Genomic DNA, 20,752 nt, shown 5'->3' with positions numbered 1-20,752 from the left:
AGGTAGCTATTGAGTCAGATGGGGAAGGTGGTCATGTTAAAAGCTATGAAAACAGACTACTTAAAAAAAACCAGTGAAAATAGCTTCTTCAAACAGATAAGAAATACTAATGAAAACTGACCACTTCCTCAATTATTAAAGGAAAACTAAAGGTAGGAGAGTCAGGAAGTGTAGCTCGATCTATTGAGTGGGTATCAACAAAAACAGGCTACCTTAATAGATGCAAGGAAAGGTAAAGTAGGTGATAGTGTCAGGATGAGTCACTCATTTGGTCAGGTAAGGAATAGCTACAAAAACAGACTCCTTTAAAGATGCAGGTAAGAGAGCGGTAGGTCATTCAATAAGGTTTTGGTAGGTGATTCTGTCATGAAGGCTGTCATCTACTGAAAGTGACTGCTGACTACATAAACAAAGGTTAAAGTAAGGCAACCAATTCTGTCTGGGGATCTATAAAAACTGACTGCCACCTTTAATATGGGCTAAAGCAGGGGCGTCAAACTCATTTCAGCTCAGGGGCCACATACAGCTTGAGTTGATCTCAAGTGGGCTGGACCAGTAAAATCATAACATAATAACCCTATAAATAACGACAATTGCAAATTCTTCCCTTTTTTTAGCGCAAAAGAAGTACAAGTACATTCTGAAAATGTTCACATTACATGAACTATCTTTTTTACATAAACTGCTGTTGTATTTTTCACCATGAGTCTCATAGTGGGGCCCAATATGATATTCTTTAAGGATTGAACCCTGCTGCAAACACACCAAGCACACAGGTTTTCCAGTCACCTGACACAGTAGTGCTAGTGTTAGTAGTGAAGGAGCGCACCTCTGACGCACCCACAAGTATGGTAAGCACATGCGCGATATGAGGCTTTTTTTCGAAAATAGTGGATCCATCACTCCTACATATACGTAACATTTAGTGTTGATTTGATCTTGAAGAGCTCTAAATACTGCAAATATTCTTTTTTCCCCCTCATATCAGAAAAGTCCTGGAGCGCCATTCAGGTGCACTCCATCAGCCGTTTGATTGTATGCGCCCCCAAGAGGACAAATTTGAAATAGCACTTACTTTTATTGAAAAATTGAAATAAATGTCGTCCCTGCAATTTTTCACTTTGCAAAGTCATCCCGTGGGCCGGATTGGAACCTCTGGCGGGTCGGTTTTGGCCCGGGGGCCATATGTTTGACACCCTTGGGTTAAAGGAAGGTAGAGCAATCTGTTAAGGTAGGGTGATTCATTTGGTCAGATGGAAAATAGCTATAGGATTGGACTGCTGCTTATGAAAATTTAGGGGAAGAAGGAACATTTACATGAAAACTTACTACTACCTTCACTAGGTTAGCCCTTAATTTGACAGAAAAGGGAGCTCATGCACATGGGCCACCCCGATAGAGCAACCCCATTGAGAACTTCTGTTAACACCCCTGCATGCAAACAATTCTCACAACCGATGGTAAATATCCTGGGCATAAATACATCATTACAGAAAACAAGTACTCTGATGAATATTTAAGAAAAGTAAATAAGCTCTCAGAGTACAGAGCTCATAATATATCCTCTTGAAGTAAAACCTCTTTTAAAAGTCACAAAATAATTAAGACAATATTGTTTATTTACCAGACACTTTGATCATGTAAAAAGAAGTGAAGTAAGTTGAATGAAATACATATAGTCACAGTGTTGATACTTAACAAAGTGAACATAAATAAAGAGTTCCATCATGTTATATAACTGTATCTGTATACATAATGTAATAGATTGATCAGAGCATTCAGATCTGACCACGTCATGGCATTTTAAACACAGGGTTCATACATACAAGAGTTACGCTTGGCTCAACAGTCTGCAAACCTTCAGAGCTAAAAATCAATGTTAACCTTTTCCTTTAAAATCTGCATACCAACACAGATTCAACAAAAACTCAGTCCCATACATTCTTGCTTCTTGGGGACAGCAATGCAGAACCATCAAAGACACCTAGCTGTCTGTAAATACTTTCCACACCTGAAAGATGGCCTCCTTATCTTTAAAAACTGATTTTTGGCTTCTTGTTTGGAAAGTTTTTCCCTAAAATTGTCACAGTTTGATTTTTTTTTACTCTACCACATAATACTGCTGCACTCTTTACAGCTTCTAGCAGAGATGTGTCATTTATCTCCTCTTCTGTCTGGAGAAGCATTGTTAAAAGTTCCAAGTTTCACTTGGGCTCAAACAACAGGATTAAGCAACTAGTCCATGAACAGATTATTGATAGTCAACAACTCTTTTCTCAATCATTCAAGGAAAACACATTCTGAATGTGCTACGTTCCAGATCTCAAATAGTTTTTTTTTTGCAGTATTTTAGTGAATTTAATCATTTTGAATGTCTTGGACAAAACTAAATAAATAATGTATCAAATTATTTAAATTTTTGATAGTATATCATCCAAATTATGTATCAGATTAACAACAAAGTCCTTCCCTGATGACCTAAATATTCAATAAGCTTGACTACGCCAATGAAAATAGTCTTACATCTTTTCCACATTCAAGTCTTTTTCTTCTCTATGTTTGGGGAATGTTTGGATTAAGGACTTAGGAGATCAGAAGAAATAGTGACCGCTTTGAGTCCTAGAATAAATCATCTCATATCTGCTGCAATGCTGTTGACGCACTAGAATTTCTACACAATTATATTTTACAAACACCGACTCTGTCTTGCATACAACACAATCACTATTACAAACTCTCGCTACCAGCTAACATCATTTAAATACTAATTATCAACTTCACTTCTTTCTCTCTTCTTGTCCCCTCCAGTGATCTGTGACCGAAACAAAAGAAACTATCCAGAAGCCACATTACAGGCTATGCTCTGTCTGAAATACACAGACCCGTCAAGATAAAAGCATCGAGCGTCTTCCTCTCTGCTTCAGCTTTATTCTCTGCCATAATGAGCCTGCCACAGACAGCTGCAGCAGGGGGGCCTCAGGCGTACTGTAGGAGCAACTGTCACGGCAAGGATGTAAGGAAAAGGAGAGGAGTTAAGACTAGAGATGTTTTAAAAGAGGGTGGAGATGGCAGGAGGAGAGAGGATGTAAAGGAAGATCAGCTCAGGAGTCATTTGCAGGAGGAGGTGCCCAACGTACAGGCAGCTTCATCAACAGTGTATGCACTTATACTTTCAACAAATAAATAAATTAAAACTTTCCTCCTTACCGACAGTCTGAGAGGTTTTCAGTACTTCTTCACTGGCTAAAACTATGTACAGTGCAACGATGGCTTTGCTTAGTTTTTGCTTCTCAAAGTCTCGAATAGTGGTTCCCAACCTTCAGAGCATTTGACCCCCTCAGAAGAGGAGATACTTCCTCTTACAGGTTGTATACTTTGACAAACTATGATCAGTTCAACCCAAAAAGAATCTTTCTCACATTTTTTTTTTTAAATGACTCAGTAGAGATTATTAATATAATTCATGAGGGAAACATTGCAAACATTTTTCTATCATTGATCAAATGTTAAATTTGTCATCCTCAGTCATTATTGGTTTATTGTGCAAAATTAACAACAGAAATGTAAGAATGAGTTCCAGATATCAAACCACAGAATTGTTTTTTGAGGAATATAGATACTACAAGGCTGTTTTCAGGCTTTGTGCTAGGTGCTAGCAGAAGCTTTTACATTCAGAATAGAGAAATGACGGTGGTATATTTTTTATCTGATTCTTTGCAAAAAAAAAGTGGGCATAATGTTTCCTCAAAATTAATAATATTTAATAATAATTATATCCTATTAGCTTAGCTTCCTTAAAGGGGTCCTAAACACCAGGTTGGGAACCACTGGGCTAAACATGAGCATTTGTCTTTTAACACTATCAGCGGTTTAAACAGATGTCTAGGGCATCTCTGTTAGTGGACCTCAGTTACATTTGATAAGGCACTGTTAACACTAGTGTCTACTATCATCAGAAGTCAGGCCTTCTCGCACTCAAACACCTGGGGCTCTGGCTAAGCGATGAAGCTTTTTCATGTATTCCAGAGCACCGACATCTGACTACATCTTTGATTATATAAAAATGGAAGGACAGGTCTGGATCTGATCACTTTAAGAAAAAGAAAGATGCACACAAGTAACAACAGTACTGAATGCAGCAATATCAGAATACAAGGTTTGACTTGCCTGGAAGGAAATATCTGAAGATTTGCATGTCCTCCCCCTGCCTGGACATCATGTGTACACACACACACACACACACACACACACACACACACACACACACACACACACACACACACACACAAACACACACGCACACACACGCACACTCACAGGTGTGACCCTTCTCATTCAAAGCTGCTGGTCCAGCCTTACATGGTTTGCATAGGGCATGTAATGGACACACAACAGAAAACTGACTGTATGCATGAAGTTTTTTTACATGTCCAGAGTCATATTGTCTTGGCCAAACGCTTGCAAGGAGTATACTGAACTGGCCTTTCACAATAAAAGTCATTATGCAGTTTTAAATGAAGAACAGAAACAATCACAGCAGCCCACAGGTGATCTATGGGGATGTCGTATGCCTGGAGTTTTTTTTTTTGTATTTGCAGTTCTTCCCCTGTGTGTCTTTTCCATGCAGTGTTCAGGAGACAGAGGACGCTGCTGACTTTCCTTTAAATCCCTCCCCCCTGCAGGAGCAAGTGTCAATCAAACAGCTCTGCAACATCTGGTGAGGAGGGGAGGAAGAGGAGGAGCTGCTGCAAAAGCTCAGCTCTCCTGGTGGAATGTAGGGCGGGAATAACCCGCACAGTAATCAAGTATTGATTATGAGTGTTTCAGTTACAGGGTGTTGGGGAGGGGCTAGGACAAGGCCCTGCCCCCTCGGTGCAGCTAATGGATCTTGTCCTTGGCGATAGAGGTCTCAACATCAGTCTCGGGTGAAGCCAGGGGCGGGACCTTCTCAAGCGAAGAGTGCTCCTCTGTGGTGGAGGAGCTCTTCTCTGCTGTGTCAGCAATGCTTGGCTTGGCATCATCAGGTGTGTGCTCATTGGGGATGAGTGGAGCAGTGGTTTTCTGTAGGCAGAGGACAGCATGCTGAAAAGATGCAGGAGCCACTAGTGACACACTGAGCCAGAACATCTTGTTTGTTTGTGTGTGTCTGTGTTTGTGTTTGTGTTTGTGTGTCTGTGTGTGTGTGTGTGTGTGTGTGTGTGTGTGTGGTGTGTGTGTGTGTGTGTGTGTGTGTGTGTGTGTGTGTGTGTGTGTGTGTGGTGTGTGTGTGTGTGTGTGTGCGTGTTCTCACCGTGGTTTGTGGCACTGGGTTGCTGCTGCTGGAGGATGAATGGGAGGAGGGCAGTGCATCGGGCGTTGCAGAAACAGCCAGATCCTCCTGCATCACTCCTCTTCTGTCCAAGACGCTGCAGAAAGAGACGAGGCAATCAGTCACAAACTGCATCCTGATCGTTACTCACTAGAACTAAGCAAAGGGGAGCAATAAATCTGGGTCTAATCTATCACAGGCACTGATACAAAACCCATGATAACAGCAGGAATAAAGCAAAAGACATAAACTTGAACATGATGATGGATTAAACAACAAAGGTGTCAGATTCTGACTGAAAACAGGCCTTTGATACAGAATAAATCAACCAGTTCTGTGTGAGAACTCGCTGGGCTTTAAATCTGACGGACTTACCTCGGGTATGTCGGCCCACAGAGAACCTCACAGCAGTTTTTGATAAAATTCTTGTGGCTGTACGGGTTCTGGACTCTGTTTTTCCCCGACCAAGATCCTTTAATCTGTTTAAAACAAAATGTACACAACACTCAACAGCAGGAATGAAACATTACCAAACACATCCTGGATGTCTTACAATCCTGCTCTGTTGAGTTTCACAAAGATTTTCCACTGCTTATGCCTTATTCAAAAGCATGGTGCCATTTTTAGATGTTATTCCCACAGGCTTGGCTTTGACCTACTAAAAAGGATGTCGTCAGAGGTTTAATGATTCCTGGTTTAATGGGAACTCTGTGCCAACGGGTACGAAAGAGCAAAGCAACTACGGGTTAAATTTACTTTAATAATTCATTGAAAAAAATCTGAGGATTCATACAAAGGATTCCAACAGCCATGAATAAAATGTACACAATGAGGTAAGGGGAGTATTTCGTAAGATTGTCACCTAAAAGGAGGCACAGTTACCAAAAAACATAAACTTTAAAGAGCAGAAAATGTATATTATTCCACACAAGCAGGATTGTGTACATACTTTTATATCAAACAAAACACTTCAACCTAAGACTTCAAACTTCTGTAGTTTCATCTAAAGTAAATTATCTGCTGGTGACGGATCAGCGAATACAATCCTGTGCCACATAAACAAAGGTGGAAGAGGACAGCCCTGCAGCAACCCTTTCCACATGCCATCCTCTCTCTGTCTCTCTCTTCCTAGATTCCTAATTAGTCCACTTTCCTGCCACTCTAAATAAGGGCATAACAGCTTGAGGATAAACCAAAAAAAGTCAACAACAGTGTATTTTGCTTAATTTTCTTTTACAAATTTCCAGAAAATTCAGCCAGAATATTCAATTATTTTCTCTCTTTTCAGGACCGTTGTAATTTAAACCCCAGAGTGATTTTCTGCTGAAGGAGCAGTACAGTTTATTAGATTTCTCCCTGAGCCTCGCCTCTCAGGTTACATATAAAACCTGAAAGGAATACATGCAGGTCAGGTCATTGATCGCTAGCTTATCCACATTTTTTTCAGGTAATCATCTTCATCACACTTACAGTGACGACTCTTCTTTAAGACACTATTTTAAAACATCAACCAGACATTAGTTACGGTGCACCTGTGACAGTTTTGTGTCATCTCTGTAGAGTTATTGTGGTTCAAAACACAAATGAGATATTTCTATTTGACCTTGACAAACAGTACAATGGTAAGGACTATGTAAAGTACCCATTCGTTTTAACTTATCCTATTTACAAGCTGCTAGCTAGGAGCAATCATTGGTTTAGAAGAATCTCCAACATTAGGACTGTTGAGCAGGGATCTAACTGCAATCCTTCTAAATGTGAGAATACTATCTCGACCACTGAGCCACAACCGCCCCCACACATGTAGAAGAAGAGAAAGTTTACTTGTAAATTCAAATAGCTGCCCGCAAAACTAAAGTTTGGCTGCAGAGTAGAGTTCGCACTGAGTGACCCTTCAGCAAGACAAAGACTACTGCTCTTTTTTTAGTCGCAGTGGATATAGGTCAACAGTCTGCCCAAGAGCTACTTCAGTGCTGTATGCCTACTTACACTTTGTGTTAGTGTGTGTATGAGTGTGCATGTGTGTACGTGTAGCACACACAGTTGACAGAGCATATGTCATCCTATGGGAGACCCGAAAAGCTACAACACTCAAGGTGCCTTCTCCTGTTCGCCCTTACTCCACCATCTCCTTCTCCCTCTCCTCCTCCTCTCTCCCTCTCCTCTCTCCCTCTCCTCCTCCTCTCTCCTCCTCTCTCCTCCCCTCCCTCCTTCCCCCACCTTGGTGCCACAGCAGTTTTTCTGGCAGTGTGCCAGGCCCCTGCAGGTATCGATGCATCTATTATTAGGCCAATCACTAAGATATTGAAACGGCAGGGCTGACAGCCATTTGTTTCATCTCCTAGAGCAACATCACACTGTAGGTGCAGATTGCAGAGCTTCAAAAAGACAAAAAAATGAGGCCAGACATCCCACAGGAAAGAAAAAGGGGAATAATAAATTAATCATTACAACAAAGTATGAGTGCACTCTCTTGCTTTTAGCCATCTAGATCCTCCCACCACATGCGCCATCTCTGCTTCTGCTGCTGCTGCTCTCTGCTTCTTGTCAGAGCCTCTGCAGTCAGATCACAGCTAACAAAGCCTCTGATAAGGTATACACACTGCTAACACTTCTATACATAGATGGATGGATAGACACAACATAAATTACTCCCTCTGTGAATTCATCCACCTCTCATCCCCTGCTTTACATCAGCCCAAATGCATGTATGCTGTGACCCAAATAAAGCAATCAACACTTAACACTCACTTAGCCTCCCAAGTTTCCCCTCTAAACGCAGCTGACAGTGAAATCAGAAACCAGCCGCATGTGGTGTTAGATCTTATTTCACAGGTGTTTTTTTTGTTTTTTCTTAAATAGCTCATGCATATTTTTAGATCATTAGACTTTGGCGAGCTGTGAGGAGTCCAAGAAACTGCTGTTTTTAGCATTCAAAGCATTTAAAATCCAATTTGTCGGATGAGCAGAATAAAGTTGTCCCTGCTGTATGGGACATGTTTTGCTCATAACAAGATTTCTGGCTCCAGTGTGGCTTCACGGGATGAAAAAGGACATATAAAATTTTAAATGCAGCAATCTCTCTATGTGGTCCATTCTGTCTTATATAAAGTCAGATAAAAGGAGGAAGAACAAACAGATGTGATACAGAGTACAGTATGTCTTACATGTTATAAATAGACTCCCAGTCTTTGTTTTCTTTATAGCGTTGTGTTTGCTTTACTATAGCTTACAGTATAATTGGCTTGTTAAACAAGCAGCAGTTTAGAAACACTCTGTCCTTCAGTGCTGAGCTAGGTGGTGTCGTTGTCAAGGAAACAGCTCTGTGGTTTTAGAAATAATAATGTTTTACACGTCTGTGATGTATGTTTATCTTTCCACTCTCATGAAACCAGGAGGCCTGATCCCAAAATGTTCATACAGATCCTTACATCCACACTTCACACCCTCATAATGTATCCTTCTGATAACATGAATCTAAATGTATGTTTAAAAATAATCATTTTCAATACCTTCCTTTACTGTGGCTTAGTCTTACTTAGAAAACTATAAGACCCGAGTTAAAGTCAGACTTCAAGAATCAAACATTACCTGATAATGTAGGGTGAACACCAAAACTAGCTAGAATATTATACATTTCTTTCTCCTTTGGTATCTTCAAATACTACTTACAGCTTGGACTTGTTATGTTCGTTTCTCAGGAACAGCAATATGTTCTTGGGTCAATTGACCCGGGGCATATTTACGTATCCAAAAGTGTCAGAACCCAAAAAATCCCAATAAACCTTTTTTAAAATCTCATTATTAACTCCATTCCTAACTATTTAAATCAATATTTGGTGCAATAGTGTTTTTAATTCTCACAGATCATGGTTCAATGAGGATAACTCACTCGTTTTTAATGAAAATTCTTGTTAAAACTATTTTAATATAGGCCTACATTGGAAAGACCTAAATATAAATACAATAGTTTTACATGACATATATTTTGTTTTGTTTTATTTTGAATTTTGAATTATCATTTTCTTTATGAAGTGATGTTGATAAACTAACACGAGACACCTCTTCTGTCTCATGCTGTCCAGATTTTTAGGCTGCTTTTAGCTGGTTTGGAAGGCATATATTGCCTAAAATGTGAAATTAACCATTTAAAATTGTATATATTGATTTCACCTATTAAGCCAAGCAAAGATGTTTTTAACATTCTTTTTTTAGACTTCTGAACTTTAAAAAGGGTCAATTTGACCCACAACATAACAGGAGGGTTAAATTATCTTCTGAACTTTCCTAATTGAAGTATAAAAATGAAACATACAGGCATCTTTTAGCTGTTTAATAAAGATTCTGACTCATCAAACCCTAAAAAATAACCATCAGTTCATTAAAATATGGAAGGTCTGAGAAATATAACTTTGGGATTTTCTTATTATCTTATCTGGATCTGGACCTGCATTAGTCTCAGGAGGTGAGACTTTGCCCTCACATGTTTTTGGTACATTCAGACACCTCTCTTACCACTCAGAGTTTTTAGTTTTGAAAAGCTAACTTGAGCATTTATACAGTCCACTGGAGAGTACTTTAATTCAGCTGTTGTTGTTTTTCAGGAGTTTTTAGGGAATATAACCAAAACAGCCTGTATGACTATTGTTGACAGACAGAAGTACTCTGATAACAGTAACGTCACACACCAAAGAAGCCTAGCCGGATCACTAGTCACAAACAAATATATGCAAAGTACAGCACTGTGCCTCGCAGGATGATTCAGGTGTAAAATTACATATAGTTGTTGTGGCGACAGTGTCAGTATGTAGTTATGTGCAGTCTGAATGGATTTGTGGTTTTAATTATATTAGGCTTGGTGTAACTAATATGTAAGGAGATGCACTTACGTCTTCATTGGTGGTCTGGTTGAGGGAGATCAGGTAGGTGTGGAAGCCGGTCAGTCCCACCACCGACCACAGGGTGAAGAAACAAACCAGCACCTCCAGCACAGTACATACAGGTTAAGGAAACAACAGCTCATGTCTTCTGTCTAGCACTTGGTGGATTTAATGGTTGATAATCACAAAGGTGATCACAATATGGCGAAACACGTTAAACATATTAAAATAGCCTCTGATAAGAGAATGTAGCTCTAGCAAAGTTCAGACAGGAAGACTATAAAAGCAATCACAGCAGTTGTTTAACCTCTCCTCTCCCTTGTTCAATAGCACACCCGCTTCCAGCTGCATGCTCCGGAGCTCTCATTGGTTAATCAGCGGCATCCAATAGCTCAGTGGCACGCCCTTATTGTCAGTCTTTCAACTTTCTGCTGTCTTTTAAATGTGTCTCTCTCTCTCTAGCTAGTTCCTTCTTGCATTGATGGCACCCCTCCACCTCCCCATCTCAACCTGGTCTCCGCAAAGTCTTCAATTCCTAGGATTCATCAACCATCACCACCAGAGTCTGGGCTCTAGGGGGATTTCTTCTGCTGCCAAATTCACGCATCCTACGCTCACAAAATTATCCCATAGAGTCCTTACGTTAAAGATTTCTGTCAGTTTCATTATTCATTAAGTTGTAATAAATAACATTTAATCTTCAAATGTGGTCTCTCCCGACTGAAATGAAATTGTCAGCATTGATTGATTGGCAAAAAAAGAAAGAAATGACCACCGGGATTTAGTTACCTAGCTGATTAGCATACTCTAGCACCCTAACTGTAGGCTGTTGTTATTTAGTAGTCAAGCTTTTGCTAGTTGTTTCACTAGCTAGCTTGTTAGTCACTAAATAAGCTAATGACAGCTCCATAATTGATTCTCACACTCTCTCTGATCAATTCTTCAAATGTTTGATAGTGTAGTTGTTGTTTGACCAAACAAAAGTTGTTAGAGGGTCTTAAACTTAGCTATTGTGCAAACAGGCTAAAGCTACATCTACAAAGTAAAAAGTAAGCCTTTCCCAAGTTTATAATCAGAAGAAAGAGAGTTCTTGGTTCATTACAGTGTAGAATCAATAATTACCAGTGATGTTATGGTACAGTGCAGGATAATAGCCAAGATTAGCCTTTTTTGGTTTAATGTTACCCCATTTAGTTGCTATGCTAACAATGCTTTTTGCATTACAGTGTATTTTTTTCTCTCTGTGATACATAAATAAAGGCTGAAAGTCTAATCAATATTTTGATGTAATGAAGCGCCATCATCTTTAGTAATGTTTGCATGCATGGCTAAGGTTCTACATGCAAGACAGGGGACGTTGATGTTAGCTTTAACACTATTAGCATTCAGAACCGTTACCACAGATGTTCCTTTAAGGTTTTTTTATGTTTCTTTGTCATAACCTAAGCTCCCTGAAATTAATGAAGTTGTGCTTATTGGCCCTCAAAAGTAACACTAGATTATCACCAAGGTTATACTAATTAGATTCTCAGGACTGCTGCTTTAATAAGCACACAACACTTTGTTTAATGAAAAAACTTACACTTGGTAAGTACACATGGCATCACCAGCAATTGTTTTGTGAAATGTGACCAAAGGATATGTCCCAGGTGTTTCCTTCAAAGTGTTCAGGAAGCCATTATCCACCGAACCTGTGAAGAGAGCACCACAGAGAGGAGTTAAAAAAGAGAAGACTTTCTAGAAATTCAGCTGCTTCATTATTCATTTTTCCTTAAATAAAAAGGAACATTTCTCACAAATTACTTAAGTATTATGATAACAAGCCCAGAGCTAAGTATCCTGGCTGGAAACACTCCTGTTTTTTGTCTCCTTATCCTCTTACTGACTGCATTTTGTTGAAGAAGAAAGCAAGGGGACTAGGATAAAAGAGGAATCATGTCAAGCTGTCGGTTTCTGTTGCATGTCATGTCATGCTCCAGGAAAAGCCTGGTCTGAGGAAGGTCGTAGTTCTAGCACGTGTCCATGCATTTGTATTCACACTAGACGCTGCTAGTCCTTCCTGTTTTTCCACATTCTTGAACCTCATCATGTTTCATTCTTCCACATGCTTCACCAGTCTGCTCCTCAAAATCAGACTAACAGGATACTCACGCATGACGACATGGACGATGTCAAAGGTGAAGATGTAAATGGTGAGCAGGGAGAGGGACATGGTGAACAGGTAGAAGTATCGGTAGTTTCTCTTGCCCACGCAGTTGCCCACCCACGGACAGTGGTGATCAAAACGGTCTATAAAAAAAAAGGAGAAACATTTCGTGTAAATATGTGAAGTGAACCAGATGCTGCTTTCCAACTTTTGGGGACAATAGAGACATTTAGAAATCAAACAAGAGTTAAAAATACACCAGTCAGCTGCAGTCTTTTAGGCAAAGGCAGCTTTGTGCACCAGCTCCTATAAACCTGCAGTCTAAATATAGTGATCACTTCCTCTTTGCCTCTCCTCCTCTGTTATTTTGGAGGAGAGCCAGGTGAAAACAGGTCAGGGACAGATAGACAACAGGAGACACGACACTGCACTCCCTGGATGGAGTTTCACAACAATTCACAGTAAACATTCGGGCAGAGATGCAAGATGTGAAGTGGTGTGTAGATTTAAGGCTGAAAATAAATGCATGCATATTTATTTACAGAGAAATGTTTCAGTGCTTAATTTTAATGCTAAGAGTGTTCACATTGAGTCAGCTGTATATAAAATAACTACATGCCTCAGGCTCTTCAGCAGTACAACGGTGTAAAGTCAATCCAATGAATGGCTAACAATAAAATCCAGTGAGAATTATTTTACAGTTAGATGACTGAATATCAACAAAACGTATGTCACTTGCAACATCAAGTGACCACCAAGCAGCAACCTCCGGTCTCAAACTATGAAGCCCATGCGGAAGTGTCATAAACTGCAAGTCATCGAGAATCCGCTTGAGGCTGGCTGCAGAAACACCGGAAACCACATACACACCAATTCAAAATATACAATCTTTGCAGCAGAAATAAACATGTTTACAGCCTGGTTCAAAAACGGCTTGGCTCTACATAGCTAATTTCTCTATCGGCATACACTGTATGGGGTGTGAATTTTTTTCTAACGCGACAGTTCAGAAGATATTAAGATTAGGAGTTTTTGTCCAAATAAGGACATGACTGACTTGACTCCCGGACAGGAACACAGCTGTTGGCTAGGAGGCTCAAACTCCGCCTCTTTACGTCACACTATGCCTGGTTGAGTTCAGCATTTCCAATATGGCTGCCGCCGTCGATTGGCTTCAAAACAGCGTTCAGGAACAGATGGGTGATGTCACGGATACTACGTCCATTATTTATAGTCTATGATGATCACCAGCTGAGACCGCTAACCTAGGACAGTGAAAAGCAAACTTATGAAGGACCAGTGTTTTCACATTCAGGAAGCTAACATTTACAAAGACTAGAGCACCTCAAAGCTCAGCCCTTTACAGCCTGCAGCACCATAACAAAGCTCCACCATGGGTCCACCTTAGTACTTCCATATTGCATCCAAAATGGCATAATACTGATGCAGCAGTGTGTGACTTCACATTGAATTCCAGTTCTTTAAATGGTTTCGGGAGCATCACATATACATTCACACTCAGCTGTGCAAACACAAACACACACCACTATCTCGCCCTGTTAGCTCTGACACTGCATACTACCACTGGCCCCCATTCTGACTCTGTTACTACCTCTTAAGTAGGATCTGAGGTGACATGTCTTCGCCCCAACATTAGACCGGCCTCAGTGCACTACACATTGAAGATGAGGTACAATAGAGGCGCAAATATCCTCACCTTGTTGCGTCTGATTCCTTATTATGTAAGACTTGATATTGTTTATTAACTACTTAAAAAAGTAATTGTAACGCTTCATAGGTTTCTGATGTCAAGCTAACAAGATTCATTAAAATGCGAGTGCAGCAGAACAAAAGTCCTCCATGCTGTAAAAACAATATTCTAAAACTGCTGCTTAGAGCGCTCTACTTGCTTGATAGTGAGACTAAATTGCTCCTTTGTCCGTCTGAAGCACTGAAATATGAATAACATTTGTGTAGCATTTCTGCACAGAGCCAAAGTTATTGTTTTACTTTGACTCACTCAAGCTGCAAATAGAGCTAAAACAACTTTCCAAACATTCACAGACTGTGTCCACCGTCAGACATCTCATAATATATTAACCTTGGAGGGCTGCAGGCATAAACAAATAAAATCTATGGAATGATTTTGCAGTTCTTTATTGTGCTGCGGACTTTAACCTCTATAAATGACGTGAAGCTGAGGGAACAGATGTGACTGCAGTAAAAGAGGGACTGAGGTATGCTGCTGTGTCATGCTTGGACTATGTGTGTGTGTGTGTGTGTGTGTGTGTGTGTGTGTGTGTGTGTGTGTGTGTGTTTCTACAGCAGGTGGACACAGATGAACCAGTGTTCACAATGACTGAGCGTTTATTCCCGCACTGAGTCTCCACTGTCTCCTCTGACATAGCTTATGAGGCTACGCTCGGCTCAGATGCATTCCTCAATCATCAGAGGCTAAATCACTGTTACTCTCCAGAGTTGACAGATGACACTCACACACTTACCACACACAAAAACACACACACTTGAAAGTACCTTCATAACACAAAGCGTACTGCACAAAAAAACACTCCCTCTGAACTTTTTGGGCCTACTTTTTGCAAACTTTTGCACCCTGTCTTCTTAGTCGAATATTAATTTATTAAGAAAGCTGAGATTTTATTGTTTTAATCACTGACAGATACATGCAGGGAGGCCATTTAGATCCAGGCTTTATTTATAATCATCAATGTCAGAGTGTTATTTGTCCCACAGCCTCACATTGCAAAGAACATTGTACAATTGACAGCAGATTATAGACGTTGTCTTACCGACACAGTTGTCACAGATGCTGCAATGAGATGCTCTCGGTGGCCGGAAGATCTTGCAGGTGTAGCAGTACTTCAACTTGACGATCTGGTTGTTGATCTGCACGTTGCGGATTCGAGGCGGGGGTCTCTGCCCTGCAGGGACATTCCCGTTGGCGGCCTCTGTGGGAACAGATAATATCCATCAGAAGGTGTTGACAAACATTACCACACCAGAAATTGTTACAAAAAGGTGTCAATCCAATCGCAATACCAAACATCAACGCCAAGCTGTGTCCTGCGATTCAAAAAATAACACCTGTGGCGGTGTTTTCACTATTAAAAAAAAAAACGTCACTAGCCTCACACTGGGTGCATTTTGTTCAAGCTCTACTTCTCTGTGTTACATTAGACTGCATTCATGCTCACCATGCTGTTCACCTGATGAATATTGTTTCAACAATCAGTGAGGAATGTGAGATTCAGTGACAAAGACGTGTCGTAAATCTTTGGCAGCTGAACCATATGGTGTCGGGGAAGGAACACAAGTTCTATAGGGTATTGATAACGCCTGATATATATATGTAATCACTGTTTACATTATCTGTAAGAATTGTCAAAGTGCAGAGTCCTGCCTCGTTTGTGCATCAGCCTCCAAACAATGAAGTGGCCACATTTCACAGCCTTTTCTCTGCTGTCTGCAGTGTAAAAATATTGTCATACTTTCACATTTCTTGTCAATCCAGATTTTTGTGATTATGTTGCACTGCAGGAGCTGAGAGGTTTCGAGCGGCTGGCTAATGATGCAGGAGAGGGCGTCTGTGCTGGCTGGAGTCTCTCATGAGAGCAGCTGTTAGACAGAAATTCACCATTAACGTGCTGCAGAGGGGAGGCGTCAATGTGGAGGTGATAGGGAAAAAAACATGCATGTTTGTTTGACTTTCAGGGGATAAATAAGATAATTAACGTGATATTTATGGAAGTGTAATTATCCAGGCAAGACATAGTGATCAGAGTGAGAGTAGTTTTAGCAAAAGCACATCAACAAGCCTCTATGAAAGCTATCTGAAATACAACTTCAGACATAAACAATGTTTTATCTGACAGCACAAAATGCTCTGTGTGTTAATGCATTATGAATCTACAGAGCGCAGGATTAGTGTCTTTCAGGACAAACCAGCGGAGGATAAATTAATGAGTCATCACTCACGGGGAATGATGCAACTCCCTCGGGTAGCAAAGCCTGTGTCTGCGAGTGGCATTATCTATTCCAGGAGGAAGCTTCTCCTCGTATTAGCATTCCCCCTCGGGACCAGTCACTAACAGGCTGAGGGGGATGGAGCATCGAGGCAGCGGGAGCTTTATCAACATGTTGCCCCGGCCTTGGAATGAAATAAAACATCCATACATGCCTCCTATACCGGCTCTTAGCTCGCCCACATTCATATCAGCTTACAGCTACCCTAACACATTAAAAAAGCATATAGTGTGTACGAGCTGTGAGAGTGGGATGGAAGTTTTTGGACTCAGTGCTACATTTACAGTAAGCTGATACACTGTATATTTAGCATCTAAGTGATGACTGTTTTGGGAGGTTTTCTGAAATGAGTAATGTATATGGGATCTTTTTATTTATTTATTCTTTTTTAGGTTGTTTTTATATACAGCACTTTGTGTTGCAATGTCATTGTATGAAAAGCGCTTTATAAATAAAGTCTGATTGATTGATTGATTGATTGATTGATTGATTGATTGATTGATTGATTGATATAGTCACACTAAATTCTAATTCACAGGCTGACTGTGATGGACTCAAAAGTAAAAAAAATGTAAATCAGATTATCATTTTTAAATCTATGGACTTCTTAATGAAAGCTTTTTGCAGGTTTTTACAGATGCAATAGTCTAAAAGTGAACTGTACATTTAGCAAATTAAACAAAGCTATGATTTTCACTGCCCTTTGCAGCACTTATGGACCTTTAACATGTAAGGAGAAAGTGAATTATGAGCAAACTTGCTTCAACAAATGCTAAAAAAAAGGCATTCCGGTTAATAATAAAAAAAGGTAATTTAATCGTCAAAGAAGAACTGCTTCTTAGCTTTATCTCTAAAAACAGTGATAAGGGCTTCTGAAACAGGCCTGTGTTTTTTCAAAATAGCTGCCAAATCAAGGCTGTTGTTGTGTTTAATGACATTTAATGTCTGTGTTGGTACAAACATATGTGACATTAAGTTGTTTCACTTGTCACTCATTCGAAGCATTATTATTTTTCTATATTTGATATAATAATAAACTAGATATGTTTAGATAACAGACTGCTAGTCTGACAACTCCTGATTCTGAAGACTCTGCTTTGGTAGTTTCCAATGGGAACTTTTGTCCTTATTTCTGACTATTTAAAGACTAAATCATGTCTTTATAAAAACATTGGCATATTATAAAATAGTCATAAGTTGCAGCTCTTTTTTTATACTTCATGCAGAGTGAGTAAGTCTCCACGGGTCGTCATTGACACAGCTGGTTAGACCACCACTGTAATCCAGTGATCCAATGTATGAGTCATGATGAGAGAATCGCCGCCTGCCTGCTAGCCCCATTCTCTGAGGACCGAGTGCCTCAGCCTCACTTTTACAGCCCCTCTCTGTCATAAGACGAGACCAGTCCCCACCCTGTACCCATCTAGAGGAGAGAGAGAGGGATGGCTCAAGGACACCATGAATCCTTAACAGAGACAAAGAGGGAACACAGAGCAGGCACACAGGCAGACAGACAGGGAGGAGCAGAGGGGGGTCAGGATGCAGAGGGTGTGCATGTTGGCTTGAAAAATAGAAAATGCACTGCTTGGTTTATAAATATTTTTTTCTAAAGGCTTTGTTGTCATTATTCTGCAGTGAATAGTTTGTTCGAGATAATGAGACAACAGGATGCCTGTAATGATGTACCAGACCGAGTTCTACATGCACACAAAACCCTCAGCAACATAATGCACAACAAACGTGAATAAACAAACAGCACTGAGTCTGTCTGCTCTCTGCATAATGTACAAATATACACTAAAGTATTTATGCTTTCAAAGTCCTTTCACTTCAGCTAACTTTTGCACAGTCTCCAGACATTATTCTACACAAACAACGACAAGTTAGATTATTGAGATTTCACCGCACATGACCTGTAATAATAATAATAACCATTTGTCTTGTGTCACTTCGTGTGCGATCAGATGGAGATAAGACTCCCGGCTGCATTATCAGCACTGATTGTGTCTACTATCTATGAAGAGGGTGAGGAGCTGGACTGCAATCACTCCACAAGAAGTGAGACTACTTAGAACAAACTCCTAAGTGGATCTGAGGACTGTCAAAGAAGGTGCAAGAAATCAGATAGTGCTGGGTTGCCTTTCCTCTATTTGTCTTTATACAGGTGTAAACTGATGTTCTGGTAGATCACTTATTAGAAAGACAGCAGAAACAAGATGCAACAGTTACAACACATGTCAGCTGTCTCACCCATTTACATACAAATGTGTATACCATGTATGCAGCTATCACCAACTTGTGCAACCACATTCTGCTGCCTTGCCTTTGGGATACAGTATTTTGGGCCAATCACGGCCTGATCAGCTGAACTGGTTGGATGAATTTCTGGCATGTAAGAAATTTTGCTTTGTCGACAGCCTTCTGGGCTTTTTTACTTTATTGCACCTGCGCTAAATGTTATACAGCATCTGAAAGCTCCATAACAACACGCAAAGTGATGAGGTAAACTACTAGATCAGCAATGACATTATGTCATCCTAGACAACCGCTCCTACACTTTCAGCTTTTGCCAACATGTGCATTTCGTGTATAATGTTGAAGTGATATTCTTTGTTTACAACTTCTGTCTGTAAGAGTTTAAGAGTTTTCAAAGGAAACTTTATCAACAATTGTCAAAACTCCACCTTGATCTGAGCCACAGTGAGAGCACTCAGGTTTAGGAGCACATAATTCATAACCTTTGGTTGTGCGTCATAAACGATTTACTCATACAGGGAGATTTGACAATTCAATAAACATCTATAAAATCACACAGTGTGTGCCAGGCCTTAAAGCTAGGGTTGATAGTCACGGAAAACTAGCATGAATTTGAATGTAGCATTTCCTCAGGACTCCGTCTAACCCCTCCCCTCCTCCCCTCGGAGCTCCTCCAAAACAACGCCCCCACTCACATGCACAATCACCGCTGATTCGCGACCATATGATCATGACTGATTCAAAACCGGTCCTCACCAAAACATTATCATAGTGAAAGATAAAAACACAAACAAACATGGCTATTATCATCATCCCTTCAGTGTCCAGACAGACACTATAATATACATTTTCTGTAGGACTTACTAAATGTCATTAATTATTTTGCTTGTCAGAGCCCCCGTGGTGAGAGCTTTTTAGACTCTGATCTGGACTACAGTCCTGAGCAAAGCACCTCCTTGGGTCAGACGGGACAGGGTCGAGGTCAAGCGAGAGGGGCAGTCACCAGAGCCAGGGGAAGCAGAGGCAGGGGACGGGGGGCAGGGAGTGCACGCCGGGGAAATGTACGCACAGTAGGCGGGCAGCACGGCAGGACGGGATTTGATTGGTTTAATAATTTTGGACCCCAAAAATGGTGATGGTTGGTGTTTTCCCAGGTTTACTCCGGCTGTAGATAGCAGCTTTTTTTCTCTCATTTTTAAGAACACATTATGTATTGATTGCCATCGGGACATAAAGATAATTTTAACCAGTATAACACAAAGTATATCTTAATCTGACTATCAACCCCAACTTTAAGTTAGATGTCTTTTAGACAACCAGCAGTTATGAAGTAACAACATTATACATTTTGAGTCCTGCTGGTGAAAAGAGGGCCAGAGTTAACTTTTCCTGAAGCTCCATCTTTGGTCTCCACCAACTCATGGCTGAAGTACGCGGCCCCTTAACTTCTAAATGCTTTGCTATGTTCTGAAATAATTTAATGTCTGGGTTTTACTGGCGAGCATGTCACGTACAGAGGGATACTAGAGCTATTTCAAACTGACAACAAATTAACGAGAGCCATGCGATCCAACATCCTGTAACTTACCAATTTCCATCTCAATGAATGAGGCCTCCTCTGGTAGGGCTCGCGGCAGCACCCCAGGATCACTGAAGCTGGTTCTCAGAAGCATGGCTATGACGAAGAGGAAGAGCAGGGCAGCGAAAACTGGGATGGCAGGAGACAGATGGACGGCCAGATATGGACACCTGTGGAAAAGACAAAAATGTTGGTTAAAGACAAATATTTTAAAAAGTATAGCCAAAAGGTGACGAGCTGTCGAGCCACTGTTGTCCCCATTTTAAGAACAAAACTTTGAGTGTAACAGTTTGTCATTATTCCAATGCTTTAATCCATTTAGTGTTTGCCAGCAAAATAAATAAGATATTTTTAGCCTCTGCTTTTCTACAGCTCTTCTTGGTTTTATATTATTGTAAACAAAATAAAATGCTCCGACACAATACATTTTTATGCCATCAGAGGAAATGTGAAAGCAGAGTTTCCTCGCACATCATTAGCGAGAACAGACAAATACATCCCAGATTTCAAACTACAACTGAATACTCTTTAAATAATGT

At 40.4% G+C, this 20,752-nt stretch overlaps 1 protein-coding gene across 3 annotated transcripts in view; it reads right to left on the bottom strand.

Annotated features, from left to right (window-relative positions):
• Positions 1–1,598: 1,598 nt before the first annotated feature.
• Positions 1,599–20,752, bottom strand: part of zdhhc9 (zinc finger DHHC-type palmitoyltransferase 9) — a 32,874-nt gene continuing 13,720 nt past the window's right edge. For 2 of the 3 annotated variants that reach the window (XM_034690107.1, XM_034690106.1), the window contains 8 exons: positions 20,223–20,383; positions 15,145–15,303; positions 12,340–12,477; positions 11,831–11,879; positions 10,198–10,300; positions 5,684–5,787; positions 5,291–5,405; positions 1,599–5,082 (listed from right to left, as the gene is read on the bottom strand). In XM_034690107.1, coding sequence (XP_034545998.1) covers positions 4,879–5,082; positions 5,291–5,405; positions 5,684–5,787; positions 10,198–10,300; positions 11,831–11,879; positions 12,340–12,477; positions 15,145–15,303; positions 20,223–20,383 — 1,033 coding nt within the window. In that variant the 3' untranslated portion in view covers positions 1,599–4,878. The remainder of the gene's footprint in view (positions 5,083–5,290; positions 5,406–5,683; positions 5,788–10,197; positions 10,301–11,830; positions 11,880–12,339; positions 12,478–15,144; positions 15,304–20,222; positions 20,384–20,752) is intronic. The other variant, XM_034690108.1, reaches the window with a different exon arrangement.

Source organism: Notolabrus celidotus, chromosome 8, assembly GCF_009762535.1.
Source record: "Notolabrus celidotus isolate fNotCel1 chromosome 8, fNotCel1.pri, whole genome shotgun sequence".
Taxonomy (NCBI): domain Eukaryota; kingdom Metazoa; phylum Chordata; class Actinopteri; order Labriformes; family Labridae; genus Notolabrus; species Notolabrus celidotus.
The sequence above is the reverse complement of the archived record's forward strand: the minus strand, read 5'-3'. Positions and strand labels throughout refer to the sequence as shown.